Below are 17,202 nucleotides of genomic sequence, written 5' to 3'. Positions count from 1 at the left end.
CAACAAATTTATAAAGGGCCTATAGTGTGCTATTCTTAAGCTTTTTATAGTAAACAATATCCATGTACACGATACTATATTATTTTTGGCACACAAAAGAATGCATTTTTTTATATCCAATATTTAAAAACATTTCCTGAGCATTTTTCCAATCTGGAAGTAAGACGACCCGATCTCTGAGGCACCACTGGCTTTCGCTCGTTGTGGGTGCCGCCCATTTCACATTGTCAACCTAGAGTCGGTCTCAGCAACATCCAAACTTTTGCAAAGTTGGATGTGCAAATTGGGCTGTAAAATGAAAGCGTTTTAGCTGATTACTAGCAATGCGGATGGAGAAAGTGTTTGTGTCAGCCTGGGGGCGGTGCAGGCAGCGCAGAATCTACTTGGAAGGGACTGTTCTCACTTGTCTACATCACAATGTGAGGACCCACTTGTTTTCATGGGTTGGGAGGGGCTGGCTCTCAGAGCGCAGGTTTTTAGAGGAATACTCAGAAATGTGTGAACAGATCAAATACCGCTTTGGGGTTTCTTCAAGGAAATGTTAAAGTAATCAACATTATATTACACTTTAAAAGCTCAAAAATGAATTTCGCATGGCATGAACTCTTTAAATTCACTAAAAACAACAATTCCCAGAGCCCCAACCCTGTCATATTTAGTTTGATTGAAAAGCTCCAAATGTCATCTATAGTTACCAAAGCAGTTATTTCAGTAGTAAGTAGTGGTTGGGCAACATTCAGGTTTAGAAATGTCCTTTAAATTAGGCACATTTGCATTGCTTGTAGTCAGGAGGTTTATACAAAGAGGCAAAACAGTTTAGAATTAAATGCTGTTGGAAAATTAAACCGATGGCCTATTTCCATTTTTTAATAAGTCTTTTAGTCAAAGCAAGTTTTTGTGGGTAAATAAATTCAACAATACCCAGGTATTTATCCAAAATTACTTGAATTGTTTCAACAGCCTCAGTCAGTTAATAAAAAGAAATAAATTGAATGCTCAGTAAAGTAAATTGTACTGGTACTTTACAGAAAAATGAAAAGCACATCTCAGACCTTCTGTCAATTTGACTTTTTGTAGGCATCCTTTCATTTTTGTGCTTTTTTATGTGCCCGTCTTCAGCATTAGAATGTAATTGGATGAAACCTTGATTTTATTTCCCACCTGCATGCAGGTCCAGCAGACATTCAGGCTGGGTACCATCTATTTTGAATTGATTTCCGGAAACAGACGCCAGAAAATGAGGATCCTCGTCTGTCTGAGGATGAAATTGTTCCTCCTGCATGTTCCCATGGGTAAGTAGTTCTTGTCCACACAGCTGTACTGGCAGCTGTGGCTCTTTTACAACATCACACAAACTGCATTCAGCTGCCTTAAACTTGGAAATATTAGTGACGTTTATGAATGCTTCATTTCAGTATTTTACCCAGATTTACATAAATAAGGATTAACACTTACACAAAAATGTTACTCAACAATAAGTAAAACAGGGTTGGGCAAACTGCAGCCTGGGGGACAATGCTGTTTTAAACTATTTATTTTGGCCTGCCAAACTGGAATAATTCAAATTGATAAGCCTTAATAATGTATTTTCCCTGTAATTCTGGTGTATCTCAATAGATGGGGCATAACAAATAAACTGACCCTTGTTTAGGTAAAGAAAGTTATTCTTCATTCATATGGTGGTGGAATATTTTTTGTTTTTGTGACGTTCATGTGGGTTTTCCATCACATTGTGATCCCGTTGGTGTTATTTGTCTTTGCTCCAAGGCGGAATTCCTGGATTGGAATTTTTTTTCACAGGGTAAATGTAAAGACTGTGTGGATAAAAACTGTAATGTGTGTGTTGAGAAAGGCGTGGATATGTTTCCTGGTTATTTTTACAAGTTTTTTTAGGGTTCTTGTATTCTTGGTGTGTTAGTTTCAGCCAAATACCATTAGAATTTATTGAATTCAATCTGTGTTTTACAGAACTCCTCCTGTGTTTGCAGGGACCAGATGAATGGAACTTTAGTGGAGGTGAGTAATGTGTTCTTCTGATGGTGAGGAATGAAAGGTCTGCAGACACAGGCCTCTTAGCTCCTGCAAACACACTACAATAATACAATTGTCACGTCCATCAGTTTTCTTCAGACAAAACTCAAAGTTTTTCTTTTTAACGTTTCCTCTTTCTTTTAAAGTGGATAAATCTTTCCTTGTGTTGGAGAAAGCTGCTCCTCCGTGCACACAGTGGGGAAGGTTACAGATGAAGCTGAGCTTGTCTGTTCCAACGTGGTGTTCTGCAGCCATAACCTCTGTAAAAAGAGAACTGGTTGGAAAAAGAAAAGTCCTGTTATGAAGGTTTCCAGTTGAAAACCAGAAGATTTTCCTAAAGGTTTACTTACATCCGTCCATGTTTTACAACTCCATCCCTCTCCCTGAGCTCCATCCTGCAGACTGTCTGGATCCGTCTTCAGAAAACAGCTGCACACTCCCCAACCAGGCCATCATCTCCAAATGTGAACGTTAGCAATTAATTGTCCACAGTCTATACCCTTTATTGGAATTTCATTAGTTTTAGCCCAGAACATTCTGTTTATTATTATTTTTTAATAATCTAGGTTTCAGAAAGAAACAATAACTGGCACGCAGTGACTGTTGTTCTTCTGGTTAGGTCCTCCAATGAGTCAAATTGTTGTACTTTAGTCAGATGTCTCCATTAACACGAACCACATGCTGCAAAGAACATGAGGCAGAACTAAGGAACACCTAAGATCCCTTGGAACACTGAGTGCTTTTCATTAACAACTATATACATCTAAATACACGGTTAAATTCTGACCTAAACAAGATCACCAAAGGGATTCAGAGAAATAGAAGAGGACCACATTTACTATCACTATTTCCTGTCAAACTGCTCTGGTCCAGTGTTCAGAGAAGAAAGGGAAGGGAAGAAAGAGAGGGAAAGAGCTCTCACAGCACACCTGTGAAGTGTGCACCTGCGCTATGTGCCAGCACTGAAATGGTGCTGACCCATTTTTTCCTGCTCTCTAGCAGCAACAGACAGCTTGCATCCTGTCACTTGAGGGAATTTCTTCCCTTGGGTGACAAATTGAAAAAAAGGGCACTTTGGATATCTAAATTAATGATAAACATTTGAAAGGAAATTAAGATTAAAAAGAGAAAGGAAGGCATGAAGTTTAATGCATAAAACATGAAGGAATCTTTTTTTTAAGAAGAAGAAGACAAAAATGGAACTTTTTAAAAGAATAATAAATAAATAAAACCCTTTTTGGTTGTGTTTTCTTCGTCGAACAAGAAAGTAATCAATCCAAGGGATAGAAGACAAGCATGAAGTAGTCTAAACACCTACTATTTTTTTTAACAATAATGTTGATATTGATGATGTTGTTGAGCTGCTGCCACAACCAATTTCCCTCATGGAATGAATAAAGTATCTATTTATTTTCATTTTGTACCATTTTATCCCTTTTGGGGTCACGGGGGTGCCAGAGCCTATCCTGGCCACTTGTGGGTGAAGGCAGGGGACACCCAGTCTGTCACAGGGTCATATATCACACACACATAGGGACAATTTAAAGTTGCCAGTTGATCTATGAAGCATGTTTTTGGATGGTGAGAGGAGGCTGGAGACTCTGGAAAGAGCCCGTGATCGCATGGGGAGAACATGCAAACTCTTCACAAAGAAGTTCCCCATTGATGTTCTGTTTTGGGTCCCCCAGCCTGGGCTTGAACCAGGGGCCTTCTTGCTGTGAGGCAAGAAGCAAGTGAGGCAAGGCAAGAGCGCTACCGTGCAGCCCTCGTTTAGTTTCATTTTACTATATTTGAAACCATTACACGGGAGGTGCTCCTTTAATTTGTTCGTTAAACTTTATAAAACACGTAAGATTAATTCACATACTTTTTTCTGTTAAAGTTGTACTGAGCTTTGTGTGGGCTTATTTTGGCATCCAGTCCGAAAGGGGGCAGTACTGCCCTCGTGCATGTTCTGCCAAACGCCTTTAGACCATTCATTTGTTCTACGGTTACATTTGAAAACAGGCGGCAGTTTCATAAAGAAAAAAGCCACGACAATATTTATCGGAAATCACAAAAGTAAGTCGGTTTTGACACCTTAAGGTCAAAGCGTGTTGCAATACTATTGTGTAGTTTTTCTTTTACACAAGAGGCGTAAACGCTCTTTGTCATCGTCGGATTATGTGTTTTTTTCCGAGTTGTTTCCTGCCCTGGTTACTTTGTCATAATAGTTTCAGGCATGTTTGGTGTAGTTGTAGTTAACGAAACGACATGCGCAGTTGCCGCTAGAGAGAGCCGCTAGGTTCAGAAAACAGTGTTTCTCCGAGTCTGGGGTCTGTTTAATTAACTCTGTACGTCATTTTGTTCTATTCTAGGCAAACATGACTGCGGATAATGAAATAGACATCAAGGAGGCGTTTCAGCGAGCACAGAAAGGCCACAACAACAAGGCGAAGCTGGTGGCGAGTTTAAAGAGTCGCTACAACAAGGTATAGAGCTAACATTAACAAAAAAAAAACACACACACAGGGCCTACTATTACCATTGTTGTTTGGTTTTATATGTGTGTTTGATATTTATTATTGTTTATTTATATATCTTTTCTGTAAATGGAAAAATGTGGAGCTAACAACATAAGCAGACACAGGGATGCTTTTCCTTGTATTTTGTTTAACTTATTTCTCAACTATGACTTTTTTTGGGTAGGTTCTGAGCAACTGCTGTTGGTTTTCAAGTTGGAACTAGTTAAGTTATATTAACTTAGGTACTTGAAATGTAAATAATACCTCAAAACGTCAGTGGATTCTGTTCTGTTTTAAATTAAAGCAGAGTTTAGCTGAATCCTTCAACATGTTTGGATAAACTGGGATGAGTACATTACAGCAACAACTAGATTTCAAAAGAAAAACCCAACAACCTGTAGCTTGTTCTCCTTTCTTCATCATCTCCATCAATAATCCCTCCATCTCTCTTTTCAGCTTGAGGATAAGACTCCTTTCCATGAGGAGTTCATCCGCTGCCTGAAATATGCCATGATTGTCTACAAACGTGAGCCTGCAGTGGAAAATGTCATAGAGTTTGTGGCAAAGTTTGCCACAAGTTTTCAGTCTCCACCTAAACCTGAAGGAGAGGACCAGCAAAATGAAGAGGAAGAGGAGGAGGAGGAGGATGAAGAGGATGATCACCCATTCTTGAGTTTCATCTTTAACTTTTTGTTGGAGGTATAAAGATTGTTGCACACAGGATGCATCCCAGAAATTTCTGTTTTTTTCTTTTCTTTAAATCTTACATGTGGTAACTACCGGTAATGTAAACCATTTAATACATCTGCCTCTTATTCTAAAAAAAAATCTTCACTATGTTTTTTAGTAAGTAATTTTTATTTTTATTTATAATAAATAGCTGTATTTATAGATCCCTTTTTTTTTAAATGCCTTGGTAAAAGTAGGTCATTATCTTGTGTTTTGTGATCCCTTCCCGCTATATGTCGCTAATTCGCAAATTACCATTAAATCCAGGAATCCGTTTAATTTATCCTGGACCTGAACAGAAAACGGCTTTGAATAATTAATTGATATATAATTATGATTGTATATAATTAGAAATTAGCTCAGGAATTAATGGGTTAAATAAAAAATATTAAAGTAAGCATACATTTTTTTGTATTGATTAATCCAATCCAGTAATCTGTGTTCTAACAAAATGATTTCATTTTTTTAGGAAGCTTTTTGTTTGGTTTTCAATGTATTTTTTATCCCTAATATAATTGGTCAAACCATAAAGGAGTATTTCTATGATCAGACAAATCATTTTAGAAATAAAATTCCACATACTGATATTTAATTGAATTGGAAATGTGACCTTCAGAATGAAACCGATTGTGTTTTTTAAATTGAAAATATTTTTTTTCTTCTGTAAAGCACTTTGCATTACTAATGTACGATACGTTCTTTATAAAAAACGTAATTCTATTGTGTGCCTTGTTTACACTGAATAGATACGTATAAAATTCATGTTTTTATAGATGCATTTAAAAACTAATGTTAATAATTTTACCTTTTATTTCATAGAAACAATGTCTGCATGACTTTAACCTGTGTATTTTGGGTCTTCCTTCCTCTAAGTCCCATAAAGCCAACAGTCACGCCGTGCGTTTCCGGGCGTGTCAGCTGATCAACAAATTGCTGGGCAGCATGTCAGAAAATGCTCAGATTGACGATGACCTCTTTGATCGCATCCACCAAGCCATGCTGATTCGTGTCACTGACAAGTTCCCCAATGTGAGGATTCAAGCTGCTCTAGCCATGACTCGCCTTCAGCAGCCAAAGGACCCCGACTGTCCAACCATCAACGGTGTGTTTGCTCACTTTTCTCTGTTTCCTTCGGAATTTAGTAGAGTTTATTCAACTCACAATATGGAACGTTTGAGTTAGTCCATGCCTACAAAAGCTTTTGTACGCTGGTATTTATGATCAAATGTGTAACTCTCAGCATCTTGCTATTTTTCAGCCTACATGTTAATTCTGGAAAATGATACCAACGCAGAGGTGCGGCGCGCGGTTCTTTCCTGCATCGCTATGTCTCCTCGGACACTCCCCAAAGTACTGAAACGCACTCGTGACATCAAAGACAACGTCCGCAAGCTAGCCTATCAGGTAGCCTTAAGAAAAAGAGGGTTTTTTTCCCCTGAAATTTAAGCAAAAAAGGCATTAGTTCATTTTTTAAGCACTTTTGCAATGTTAATGATCAATATTTTGACTGTCTTCTATTGAAGGTTCTTGCTGACAAAGTTCATATTAAAGCTCTTAGCATCGCACAGAGAGTCAGTCTGCTGCAGCAGGGTCTTCATGACACCTCAGGTAAACTTTCATCAGTCAAAATACTGATACTTTTTGAGGTACTTTCAGTAAGTTGATGTAGAATTTTTATAAATCTGTATATTTAGAAGTAATAAAACTTCCAATGAATGATCTCTTTCTCACAGTACATGTGTTATTTACGTTTCCGTGCAGAGGCAGTGAGAGAGGTGGTCTGCAGCCGCCTCCTGCCAGCCTGGCTGCTCCGCCTGGACGGTGATGTCATCGAGCTGCTCCACCGACTGGATGTGGAAAACTGTGCAGATGCGGCGATGGACACGCTGAAAGCCATCTTCAAAAGCATGCCTGCAGAAGAACTGCTGCAGAACAGGGAGGGGCTTGACAACAGGTCCGCTTTTAGCTTTCCTACTATTTGAAGAGATGTCGTAAAAATGTTGGAGGGTTAAAGAATCTGTTGCTTTACTTTTTTCAACAGGAAGGTGATCCCAATTGACTCTTTGACCTGTGAAAATGTGCTTTACTGGAGAGCGCTGTGTGAGTTCATCAAGGACAAAGGAGATGATGGAGAAGAAATGCTGGAACAAGTGTTGCCAGATGCTGCTGCTTATGCTGAGTACCTTTGTGGGTAAGAGCATCAAAGGTTTTAAATTGCTTTTGAAAGTTAGTAAACGGCTTGTGCAGTCTTATTATTGATTAGGAAGAAATTTATGGAAGAATCCCATAATACTTACTCTGCAACAATTAATTTTTTAACTAAGCCGAGTTGTTAATGTATTTCTCTGTACTTATGTGAGAGCGGGTTCCGATTTCTCAGTGGAATTCAGCAATGGAGGAGGCTCAAAGAAATCCTAAGTCTTAGGACACTACTCTACTACACCACTTAAGTGCTTGTACTTTTAAATATAACTTTATTATATTACTAACCAGAACAAAAGAGCATGCAATCAGAAGTAGAAGCAAGGACACACACACACAGTTGGAAAAAAAACGCAAAACTTGAACAAAAATCTGTAAAACAGAACAGTTGGTCAATTCCAGTTTGAAGCCAAAAAAAAACAGCACATTTTTTTACAACTAACAGGTGAATGAAAGGGCTCAAACTGCTGTTTGTGAGGCCTGCTCCTTCCGGCCATTTAAAAAAAGAGAAAAAATCTGATTTTTAAAATCAAAGAGGAAAGACAATCAAGTTGGGATGATATATTCACTCATAAAAGAATAAAATATTCAGCTTTTCAGTGTAAAACAGTTTAAATAAATGTAAAGCTTGACAGGATTACAGATGTCACAACTCCAGAGTTTGGATTTTCCCTACATTCAGTGAATTGGTCAGTTTGCTGAAAACTGACAGATTGTATGTAGACAATAAAGTAGTTAACACAACTTTTCCTAAAAGCTGTATTAACGTTTCTTTTTTTTGAAAATGTTAATGTCATTTTGCGTTGATGTAAATGGGTTGTCAGCTGATTCCACGGCGTGCGTTAAACAGTGACACTGCACACTTCGTCGGCCATTAACCCTTACTTAACTCGCAGATATCTGAAGGCGGTGCCGTTGCTCACAGAGGAGCAGAGAGGCGACTTCAACCAGCTGGAGCTGGTCATGACCAAAGAATTTATCTCTCAACAACTCATCCACCTCATCCGCTGCCTCGACACGAACGAGGAAGGTGGCAGGTATGAAATCCTTTGAATCCAAGGAAAACTACTGGAAAACATTATTTGTTTGTTATTGTATGGAGAGGATTCAACAAAAGGAAAAATGTAAAAGTTTAAGCCTTATAGATTCACAATCTGATCCTAAGAGAAACAGAAACAACAACAAATACTACATGGAAATGAATTCTTAGAGATCAACCAAAGCACGTTTTTGATCTGGTTACAGTTGGTACAATCTATGTTTGAAGACTTCCTGTTGTGGATTGAAATCCAGGCCTTAAGCTTATTGTCAGATGGGATTGTGTAGATTTTTAGTGCATGTCATGGTTTTTAATATTTGCAGAAAGCGTGTGCTGGCAGTTCTGCAGGACATGATGGCTCTTCCACAGACCCCCTCCTCCCTGATTTCCCTGCTTACTGAAAAACTCCTCTCCCTCATCCCTGATGACCACAGGCGCATCCAGACTGTAGGTTCCCTTCTGCTGTGTTGCTTTACACTGAGGCTGACTTCTACTAGATGCTGTTGTCTTTTTGCAGGTGGCAGAAATCATCTCGGACTTGAGGGAACCCATCATGGAGCCCAATCGGGCTGTGGATGAGAATGAGAGCCGACGGCAGCAGGTTAAGGTGGGCAACGCTTGAATGAAAAACTCCAGCAGGATCTGGATTTTGCCATCCTTTCCCCTGCCTTTAGTGAATAAAATGTCTAAGTCTTTTCACTAGAAAAATTAAGGCTTTTAACATTTGCCAAAGAAACCTTTAAAAATGTGGATTTCCTAACTTCAAATGTTTCATGTTTTTTATCTGCTGCATTTCCTCCTCATCAGTCATTTCTTTGTTTTCTCTCCTTTAAACAATTAATTTTTGGTGTTCCATTCAAAAAAAGAGCATTTGAAAATAAAATAAAATGACAGTAAATACATTGAGAAACCGTAATATGAAAACTACCTAATAAATGTCCAAATAACAGCCAAAAAGTGATGTTTTATGTTCCTGCTGCTATTATTTTACCTTAATAAAAACAGATCAAGTTTCTGGTTTAGGAGTCACTCCCACATAAATTAAAGGTGCTACAGAGAAAGTAAAGAATGTGTGAATGTTTTAAACTGATTTCTTCCTGTTTGTTGGAAATTGTTGTAGCTGCATCCAAACGTTCTCCTTTCCTCCTCCTCCTCCATGCAGCTGGCAGAAGTAAAGGTCCAGATCTTGGAAGCTAAACAAACTCTGGAGGATTGTATCGCTGCTCAGGAGTTCAGCCGAGCGGCAGAGCTGAAGGAATCCATCACACGCCTCGAGGAGAGCAGAAACCAAATCCTTCAGGACATCGCCGAGGGCGGCCAGCCGACTGACAAGGAGCCCCGCACCGAGAAGGTCCGGTGAGATCCAGGATGCGTCATTGCTGGGTTTCATGGAACTGATGTTCTTTTTTTTATGTCCTTTTATTAGAATGACCCAGAGACTCTTCTGAGGTGTTTAACGATGTGTGCTGAGCTGATGAAGCAGATGAACATCAAGACTCGAATTGGTCCAACTATAAGTGCATTGATGTCTTCCTTGGTAAAAAGCGTTTTTTATTTTTACTTTATTATGCTGTCAAATACATCTTTATGCGTGTTTTTAGGACGAAATAATGATAATCATTTATTTTATTTGAAGCACTTGTCAGTCAAGGTCCTTAAAAAAACAAAACACACATGAACAAAGTCGAAGGATTTTGTTCTCAACCCTTTTGATCTACTGAGAAACAGTGGAGTTGGTGAAGAATTTGAGTGATGTGAAGAAAAGAGGGAGCAGTGCAAGTTTAGGGAAAAATGAAAAGAAGGGAGTTCCAGTAATGAAGACAGGAAATAAGCTGTGGATGTGGAGGGAGGGAGGGAGGGAGGGAGGGAGGGAGGGAGGGAGGGAGGGGTTATTGCAAAGGTGAAAATGTGCTGACTATCGATGGGAGCGTAAAAGGAGAATGTGTCGTTGAGAGTGACACCCAAACTCTTTGCTGGAGGGGAGGTGGAACAAGAAAGCCATTTCTATCCAGAGAGTAACTGTTGGTTTTTGAAAGAGCAGATTTAGTGCATTTAGTTGTTGCTTAGTTTTCAGAAAGAAGGAGAATGAGGATTTAATGACAGAAAAGCACTTGGTAAAGGAAGAGGGAGAAGTACAGAATTTGGTTTTACTGCTCAAGCGGGGAATTCAGCACAATTCAGTCCAAATAGTGCTGCACGATATGAGAAAACTCGATATCGATATTGTGATTAATATGGATAAAATAATGGTATAAAAAAATAGCAAAAAAAAAAATCATTCCATTCACTGCAACAGTTAAAAATTAGACTCAAATACCTTCGACGTAGAGCAAACATCAAACATAAAAGGTCATCTGGTGATCAACAACGCAAACGGTCTTCGATTGTTAATGCATAAAGGATTTATTTCATTTGTTCATATTTCAAGCTGCATGAGTTTGTTTTAGCACATTTAAGGTAAACATTTATTGCGATTTTCGCGTCTTTTGCGGTATGCATATTGCACAGCTAATGACGATAACGATAAATTTCGGTATATTGTGCAGCTAGTCCAAACCTGAATTTTTGGATCGTTGTTTTGTTAAAGTTCGATTTAGGGTTTGTGTATTACAAAAACACAATAAAAAAACTGAAAATTCAGAAGAAGATTTTTTTGTCTTGCAAGACACTGAAACCTTGTGTTTGCAGTGGAGCACCAGTGTGTGAATGTGTGTGATGGTGATGTTCTGTGACTGTAAGCGCTTTGGCTTGTAGGAAAAGCTATATAAGTATACGCCATTTACAGATTTTTTACAATTTGTTCTAAAGCAATTAAGAATGAAGAAAAACCTTCCAGTTGGCCAATACTAAGCCTGGTATAATGTAATAAACCAACTACTAAATCCTTCTCAAATTTAAGGCTACATGTTTGACACTTTGAATGTGAATATCCTGGTTTGCTGTAGGGATGCAACGATTCGGTGTGTCATATGGTTTGGTTTTAGGCCTGCTGGGTTTTAACGAGGGTTCGTCAAGTGTGTTTAAAATGTCATTTAAATGTTTGGCCTTCCTTTGACAAACTTATATTTGGTTAACATGAAACCAGATCTTTGCTTAACACATTAGATTTCTTTTCATTTCATTTCTGTAAAATCGAGTAGAAACTGTGATATAAATTGATGCTAAAAGTTCAGATGCTTTAAGGAGAATGACACAAAGGAATCTGCTGGTTCTGTGATTGAGCTGCAGAAGTGTTGATGTGTGAACCCCTCCCTGCACAGAGTCACCACAGCAATACCCCAAAATGAGCTTGAATACATTTGTGAATGTATTTGTGTGTTTTCTTTGTTAGATTTTACCCAGTATAGCAAACGCACACCCTGCTGTCCGCAACATGGCTGTTGTGTGTCTGGGAACGTGCACTTTGCACAGCAAGGAACTGGCTAAAACCCACATGGTCCTCCTGCTCCAGGTCAGTCAGCATTCTTCTGAGCACCAACAAAACTACAAATGTTACCAACTGCACTGAGTTTTCTCCGTCCGTTTCCAAGATCTCCCAACTCGACGAGGTGAAGATCCGCATCAGCGCCCTCCGTGCCGTCGTCGACCTGCTGCTGCTGTTTGGCTTCCAGCTTTTCTCCGACACGGCGTCCGCACAGCCCAGCCAGTCCCCAGAAAAGCAGGAGGAAGAGGCAGGACCGGCTGAGAAGGGAGATGCTCCAGAAGACACCACGCAGAGTATCCTTGTGATGCTTTCAGAGCTGTTGGATAGCGAGGCGAGTTAGTCTGTGTTTTTCTAAAAAGCTCTCTGCCCTTTTTGCACTTTCGACTTGCTCTCAAAATGAACCTATTTGCATATCTGCTCAAACACTCGCAGGTGTCTGACCTGCGCACAGAGGCGGCAGAGGGCCTGGCCAAACTTATGTACACCGGCCGCATCTCCAGCGCCAAGATGCTGACGCGTCTGGTGCTGCTGTGGTACAATCCTGTTACTGAGGATGACACCCGCCTGCGGCACTGCCTCGGCGTCTTCTTCCAGCTCTACGCCCGCGAGAGCAGGTGTGACACGCACACACGCCGAGCTGCGCAGTCACGGCTGTAGAATATTCTCCTAATGGGAAGACAAATGGGGGTTATTTCTTGATTGGCACAGCCGCAGTGATAGCTGTTCATTTAGGCTGTTCCCTTCAGGGTTCACCACGTCAAATCAGCTGTTCCCACCTGACACTGTTAAGTTTTCTTTTCTTTTATTTCATCCACAAATCCCTTTCACTTTTAGGTTTTACTTCCCGATTTTTTTCAGTTAGCCCCATTCTGCGTCATATCTCAGGGCATTTTTTGTAACCTAATATAATAATGAGAAAGCTGACGGAGAAGCTCCAATTTGCCACATCCACAGGGTGTCTTTCACTCATCCACAGTCGTATGCTGCACCCTGTAACGGATCTTAATGCTCTGCAGAACTCTGTTCATGTTTTGTTTCTTTTCTAATGAATAGGAGTCCGTTCTCAAGCCACAAAGAGCTCCCTTTCATTTGCTCAAAGAAGGCAGAACTATCAGAAAAATGTCCTTTGATCACTTCAGTTCGCTTAAAGACTCACTCCGATCATCTTTGGATCTGTTGTAAAAGTGTTCCCAATGCTCTTGTAATCATCATCATACTGGTTTAAGCCAAACTAAAGAAAAAAGCCTGTGTCGTTTTCTAGGACATAGATTCTGCAGAGCAGCAATAGTTTATTAGAAATGTCCATTGTAACAAATATGTACATCGCTTAAGGGGATGTATGAGAATGGAGCAGGGAGCTTGTGGTCCGCCAACGGTATTTTCTACCTAACAAATAAGATCTTTTTCAAACAGCATTTTTTTTTCGTCTGCTGTTTTGTGCTTATATGTTGTCCACCAGGAGAAAAATGTCACAAGAACATGTTAAAAACGGCAAAAACACCATTTACATTTGAGTGGGTCTTTAACATGAGCCAGCTTCCAGAAGCTGCAAGGATCCTTGCTCTGGCACCTGAATTAAAGACGGATAAATAAATGCTGAGAACAAAATAATGTTTGATAGTGCTGCACGACATGAGGAAAACTCGCGATATGCGATATTGGTGATTAATATTGCGATAACGATATAATTTGCGGTATATAAACAAATGGCAAAACAACCAAAAACATCATTTCCATTTCACTGCAACAGTTTAAAAGTTATACTCCAAATGACCCTTGTCGACGTAGGAGGCAAACATCAAACATAAAAGGGCTCATCTGATTGATCAACAACGTAAATGGCTCCTTACGATTGGTTAAATGCATAAAGGGATTTATTTCATTTGTTCACTATTTCAAGCTGCCATGAGATTGTTTTTTAGCACATTTAAGGTAAACATTTATTGCGATTTTCGCCATCTTTTGCGGTATGCATATTGCACAGCTTGATGTTGCGATAACGATAAATTTGCGGTATATTGTGCAGGCCTAATGTTTGATCAATTGCAAAATCTAGTCAACGTTTCCCAAAATGTAGCAAAAATGAAATCTTCCCAGATTTCTGTCCTAGCAGGCTGAACTTGTGCTTCCAGATCAAAGCCGTTTCTTCACACTGAAATCAAATGTGACGGAAAGTTTCTTTCTTTTTTTCTTCTTTAAGAGTTCACCAGGAGGTCGTAGAGGAGTGTTTCTTGCCGACGGTCCGGACTCTCCTGAATGCCCCCGCCACCTCTCCGCTCGCCGAGGTGGACATCAACAACGTGGTGGAGCTTCTGGTTGAACTGACGCGTCCAAGTGCGCTCATCAAACCCTCCAGTAACACAGAGGTAGATGCAGGGACGCCCAATGGAGTCTGCTCAGATGCTAACGGCCCCCACATGTGACTCGTCATGTTTGGTGCCGCGTGTCTTCAGGAGGTCTGCGTCCACGACTACCTGGCGGTGCGCTTGTGTGGCGAGATGCTGAAGGACCCAACCGCCCCTGAGGTTCGCCTTTATGCAAAGACGCTAAGCAACCTGGAGCTGAGCAGAGACAGCACTGTGAGGGAGGACCTGCTGACGCTGCTGCAGCAGCTTGTTCAGGTACACACACCTGTATTTCTATTCATATATTTGAAGGATTCATTATTATTACCTGTAATTAATTATAATCAATTTCCGTAAAAAGCCTCATTTTGAGGTATTTTTGTTGGGGGTGCAACAAATCTCAGTCGATCAATACAGACCATGAATTTCTGCTTCTTTTTTTTTTGGATGCTGGTGTGCCGCGGGATTTTTGTCAGGGTTAAAGTGTGCCGTGGCTCAAAAAAGGTTGAAAAACACTGGATTACATCACATCAGCAATGGATTTTATTTATCACAATTATTTGCAATTATTTAATTGTGATTACTGCAAGACTTTGGGACCCCTAATTTATAGTTTTGGTTTCAAAAGTTGACCCTGACAAAGAATCCAAAGCACATGATCAAACATTCGTGGCTGCAGAAGAAACGTCTGGTGTGGTCGCAACTTTTCTTCTAAATGTCTGAAATAAAAAAGCTTGTTGGGCTACATTTTAGAAACTGTTTTTTTAGGGATTTAACAGCTTTATGTTTTCCAAGCTGGGCTGCACAGTGGTTAGCACTCTGGTTTGAATCCTCACTGGGAGTTTGCATGTTCTCACTCTACATGTGCTGGTTTTCTTCAGGAACTCCAGCTTCCTATCAGAATCCCAAAACATGCTTCATAGATCAAATGCCTATTCTAAATGACCCCTAGATGTGTGTGTGTGTTTGTGTGAGAGAGACCCTGCAACAGACCGGCGTTCTGTTCAGGGTCTATCCCGCCTTTGCCCAACAATAGCTGGGTGGGCTCCAGCAGCCCGTGACAGGTTCTGAAGACAGATGGACGTTTTCCAAACGGACAGTTTGTTCCTCATAACTGACAGCTCTTCAGTTTTCCATTCTTGCAGGACTGGCTGTCGTTTTTGACAGTTTATCGTCATCCTAATCCCACTGTTGCCTCTCCTACCACCATCCTTGTTCACACTCCTCACCGCCTTTGCTGTAACTCTTCCATTTAGCCTCCCTACAAGTTCCAGTTGGCTCAGAGTTAAGCTGCTTCACTGTAACTCCAGCGACCCGACAGGCCCCGAGCTTTGAGTAGAATCTTCCTGTTCACCTTTCAAGCCACGACGTTTCCTCTCAATATCCATGTAAATGCAGAATGGGATTTTTTTTACTTCATGATTGTGAGCTGCATTTTTTATTTTTGTGCTTTCCTCTTGTCGGCTGCATTTCTTAAACTGGTGCGGTGAGTCCTGACAGAGGTGGGCCAGTTTCATGTCTTAAAGCTCTTCCTCCTCTCGCTGTCAGACGGTGAAGGATCGCATTTGCCTGCGTGCTCTGGAGAAGATGATGCATCAGCTGATTGACTCCAAAGAGCAAGCTGAGCTCTTAAGCGCCAGTGCACTGCAACCGCTGGATGTCAACGCAGACGGTGAGAAACTCCTACATAAATCATTTGGGACAAATGGTTGTTTTCTTTAGTCCAAGGTGCAAATCCAGAAATCTGAATTGTCCCTTTCCACAGAAGCAACAACAGACGATCCATCAAAATCTGCCAAGAGAGTCAAAAGAGGTAACATCCTGGACACTCAGCTTTTTGCTGCAGCGTCGTATTTTTAGAGCTCATCTCGTTTACCTGCGTGAAGATGTTGACTCAGTAGGGGGAGGTAACCTGAGCGCGTTTGTCTGCACAGGTCAAAGGAAAGTCTGCACCGCCAAAGGCAGCAGAAAGCAGAGCAGGAAAGCCGAGTCATCAGAAGAGAGGTGGGTTTAGAGGTATTCACCTTCAAAAAAGTGTTTGATTCCCTTCATCCACGCCTGAACTCGCTGCTTTGTTTTTTGCTGCAGCGATGGAGAAAACGTTCCTGAGTCCGTCCCTACAGCACGTCCATCAAGGAGGGCGAAGAGCGCCGCGATGGAGAAGACCAAACTCGACCTCAACCCCCTCCTCAATCAGGAGGCCAATGTGTCATGAAACCCTTTTCAAGCTTTTTCTTTTTTTGGGCAGATAATCTTGTTCCTGTGTTTTCTGCAGCATCTTTTCATAATTTCAGCTCGAGGTTTTATCAACAATAAACTTAATTTTGTCTCCATCTTTTTAGTTTCATGGTGGACTAACAGATGAAACATTTATCAATCACCACTTCCAGAAAAATTTGATCTAGAATGAGCATCAAGAGTCTAGAAAGTGAATTTCAAACAAACTAAATGTATTCTGAAGTCAGCTGTACATGATGCCTAGATTTCAGTTAGAAAGTTGAGGAGGAATCAAATTTCAGTCATAGGTAAATAGAGCGGAACAGCAGTAAATCATTTCAATCAGTTCTCCAATGTGAATTCAAAACATCCGTTCATTTTTATACTTCCCTGTTGGGGTCACATGGTTGCTGGAGCCTATCCCAGCCACTGTGGGGTTAAAATTGAGACACCCTGGATGGTTTGCCAGTCCATCGCAGGGACATAAACCCACATTCATACCGAAGGACAACATAGATTCCATAATCATCCTATGAAGCATGATCTTAGACTGTAGGAGAAAGCCCACACAGGCACAAGGAAAACATGCAAACTCCACACAAAAAAGAACCCAGCTGGGATTTGAATTGATGCTACAACAACCAAGCAACCTGAACTTAAAAAAACGCATAGTTAAAATATTCCAGACATCATACGTTGCAAAGTATTTGT

At 40.4% G+C, this 17,202-nt stretch overlaps 1 protein-coding gene and 1 long non-coding RNA gene across 2 annotated transcripts; both read left to right on the top strand.

Annotated features, from left to right (window-relative positions):
• The first annotated feature begins 217 nt into the window (after window positions 1-217).
• On the top strand, window positions 218-3,435 carry LOC110015098. The gene is made up of 3 exons (XR_002872953.1): window positions 218-1,292; window positions 1,969-2,016; window positions 2,178-3,435. It is a non-coding gene; the product is annotated as an uncharacterized LOC110015098 (long non-coding RNA).
• A 558-nt stretch (window positions 3,436-3,993) lies between these two features.
• ncapg (non-SMC condensin I complex subunit G) lies at window positions 3,994-16,607 on the top strand. Its single transcript, XM_011475079.3, has 22 exons — window positions 3,994-4,092; window positions 4,389-4,502; window positions 4,992-5,234; window positions 6,138-6,366; window positions 6,523-6,668; window positions 6,788-6,872; window positions 7,026-7,218; window positions 7,306-7,455; window positions 8,363-8,503; window positions 8,829-8,952; window positions 9,023-9,112; window positions 9,668-9,856; window positions 9,932-10,042; window positions 11,837-11,956; window positions 12,036-12,260; window positions 12,362-12,543; window positions 14,130-14,295; window positions 14,383-14,550; window positions 15,823-15,946; window positions 16,040-16,087; window positions 16,209-16,278; window positions 16,363-16,607. Exons 2-22 carry the CDS (start codon window positions 4,395-4,397, stop codon window positions 16,487-16,489), a joined length of 3,039 nt encoding a protein of 1,012 aa, XP_011473381.2. The 5' UTR covers window positions 3,994-4,092; window positions 4,389-4,394; the 3' UTR covers window positions 16,490-16,607.
• Window positions 16,608-17,202: the final 595 nt, after the last annotated feature.

This window comes from Oryzias latipes, chromosome 1 (genome assembly GCF_002234675.1).
Source record: "Oryzias latipes chromosome 1, ASM223467v1".
In the NCBI taxonomy this organism is placed as follows: Eukaryota; Metazoa; Chordata; class Actinopteri; order Beloniformes; family Adrianichthyidae; genus Oryzias; species Oryzias latipes.
This window is presented reverse-complemented; position numbering and strand designations above follow the sequence as displayed.

Excerpts from the sequence above, each read along its gene's own strand:
- ncapg (XM_011475079.3), top strand. The coding sequence starts at position 4,395 with ATGACTGCGGATAATGAAATAGACATCAAGGAGGCGTTTCAGCGAGCA. Across the intron at positions 5,235-6,137 it reads TCTTTAACTTTTTGTTGGAG|TCCCATAAAGCCAACAGTCA; the intron begins GTATAAAGATTG and ends CCTTCCTCTAAG. Across the intron at positions 16,088-16,208 it reads TGCCAAGAGAGTCAAAAGAG|GTCAAAGGAAAGTCTGCACC; the intron begins GTAACATCCTGG and ends TTGTCTGCACAG.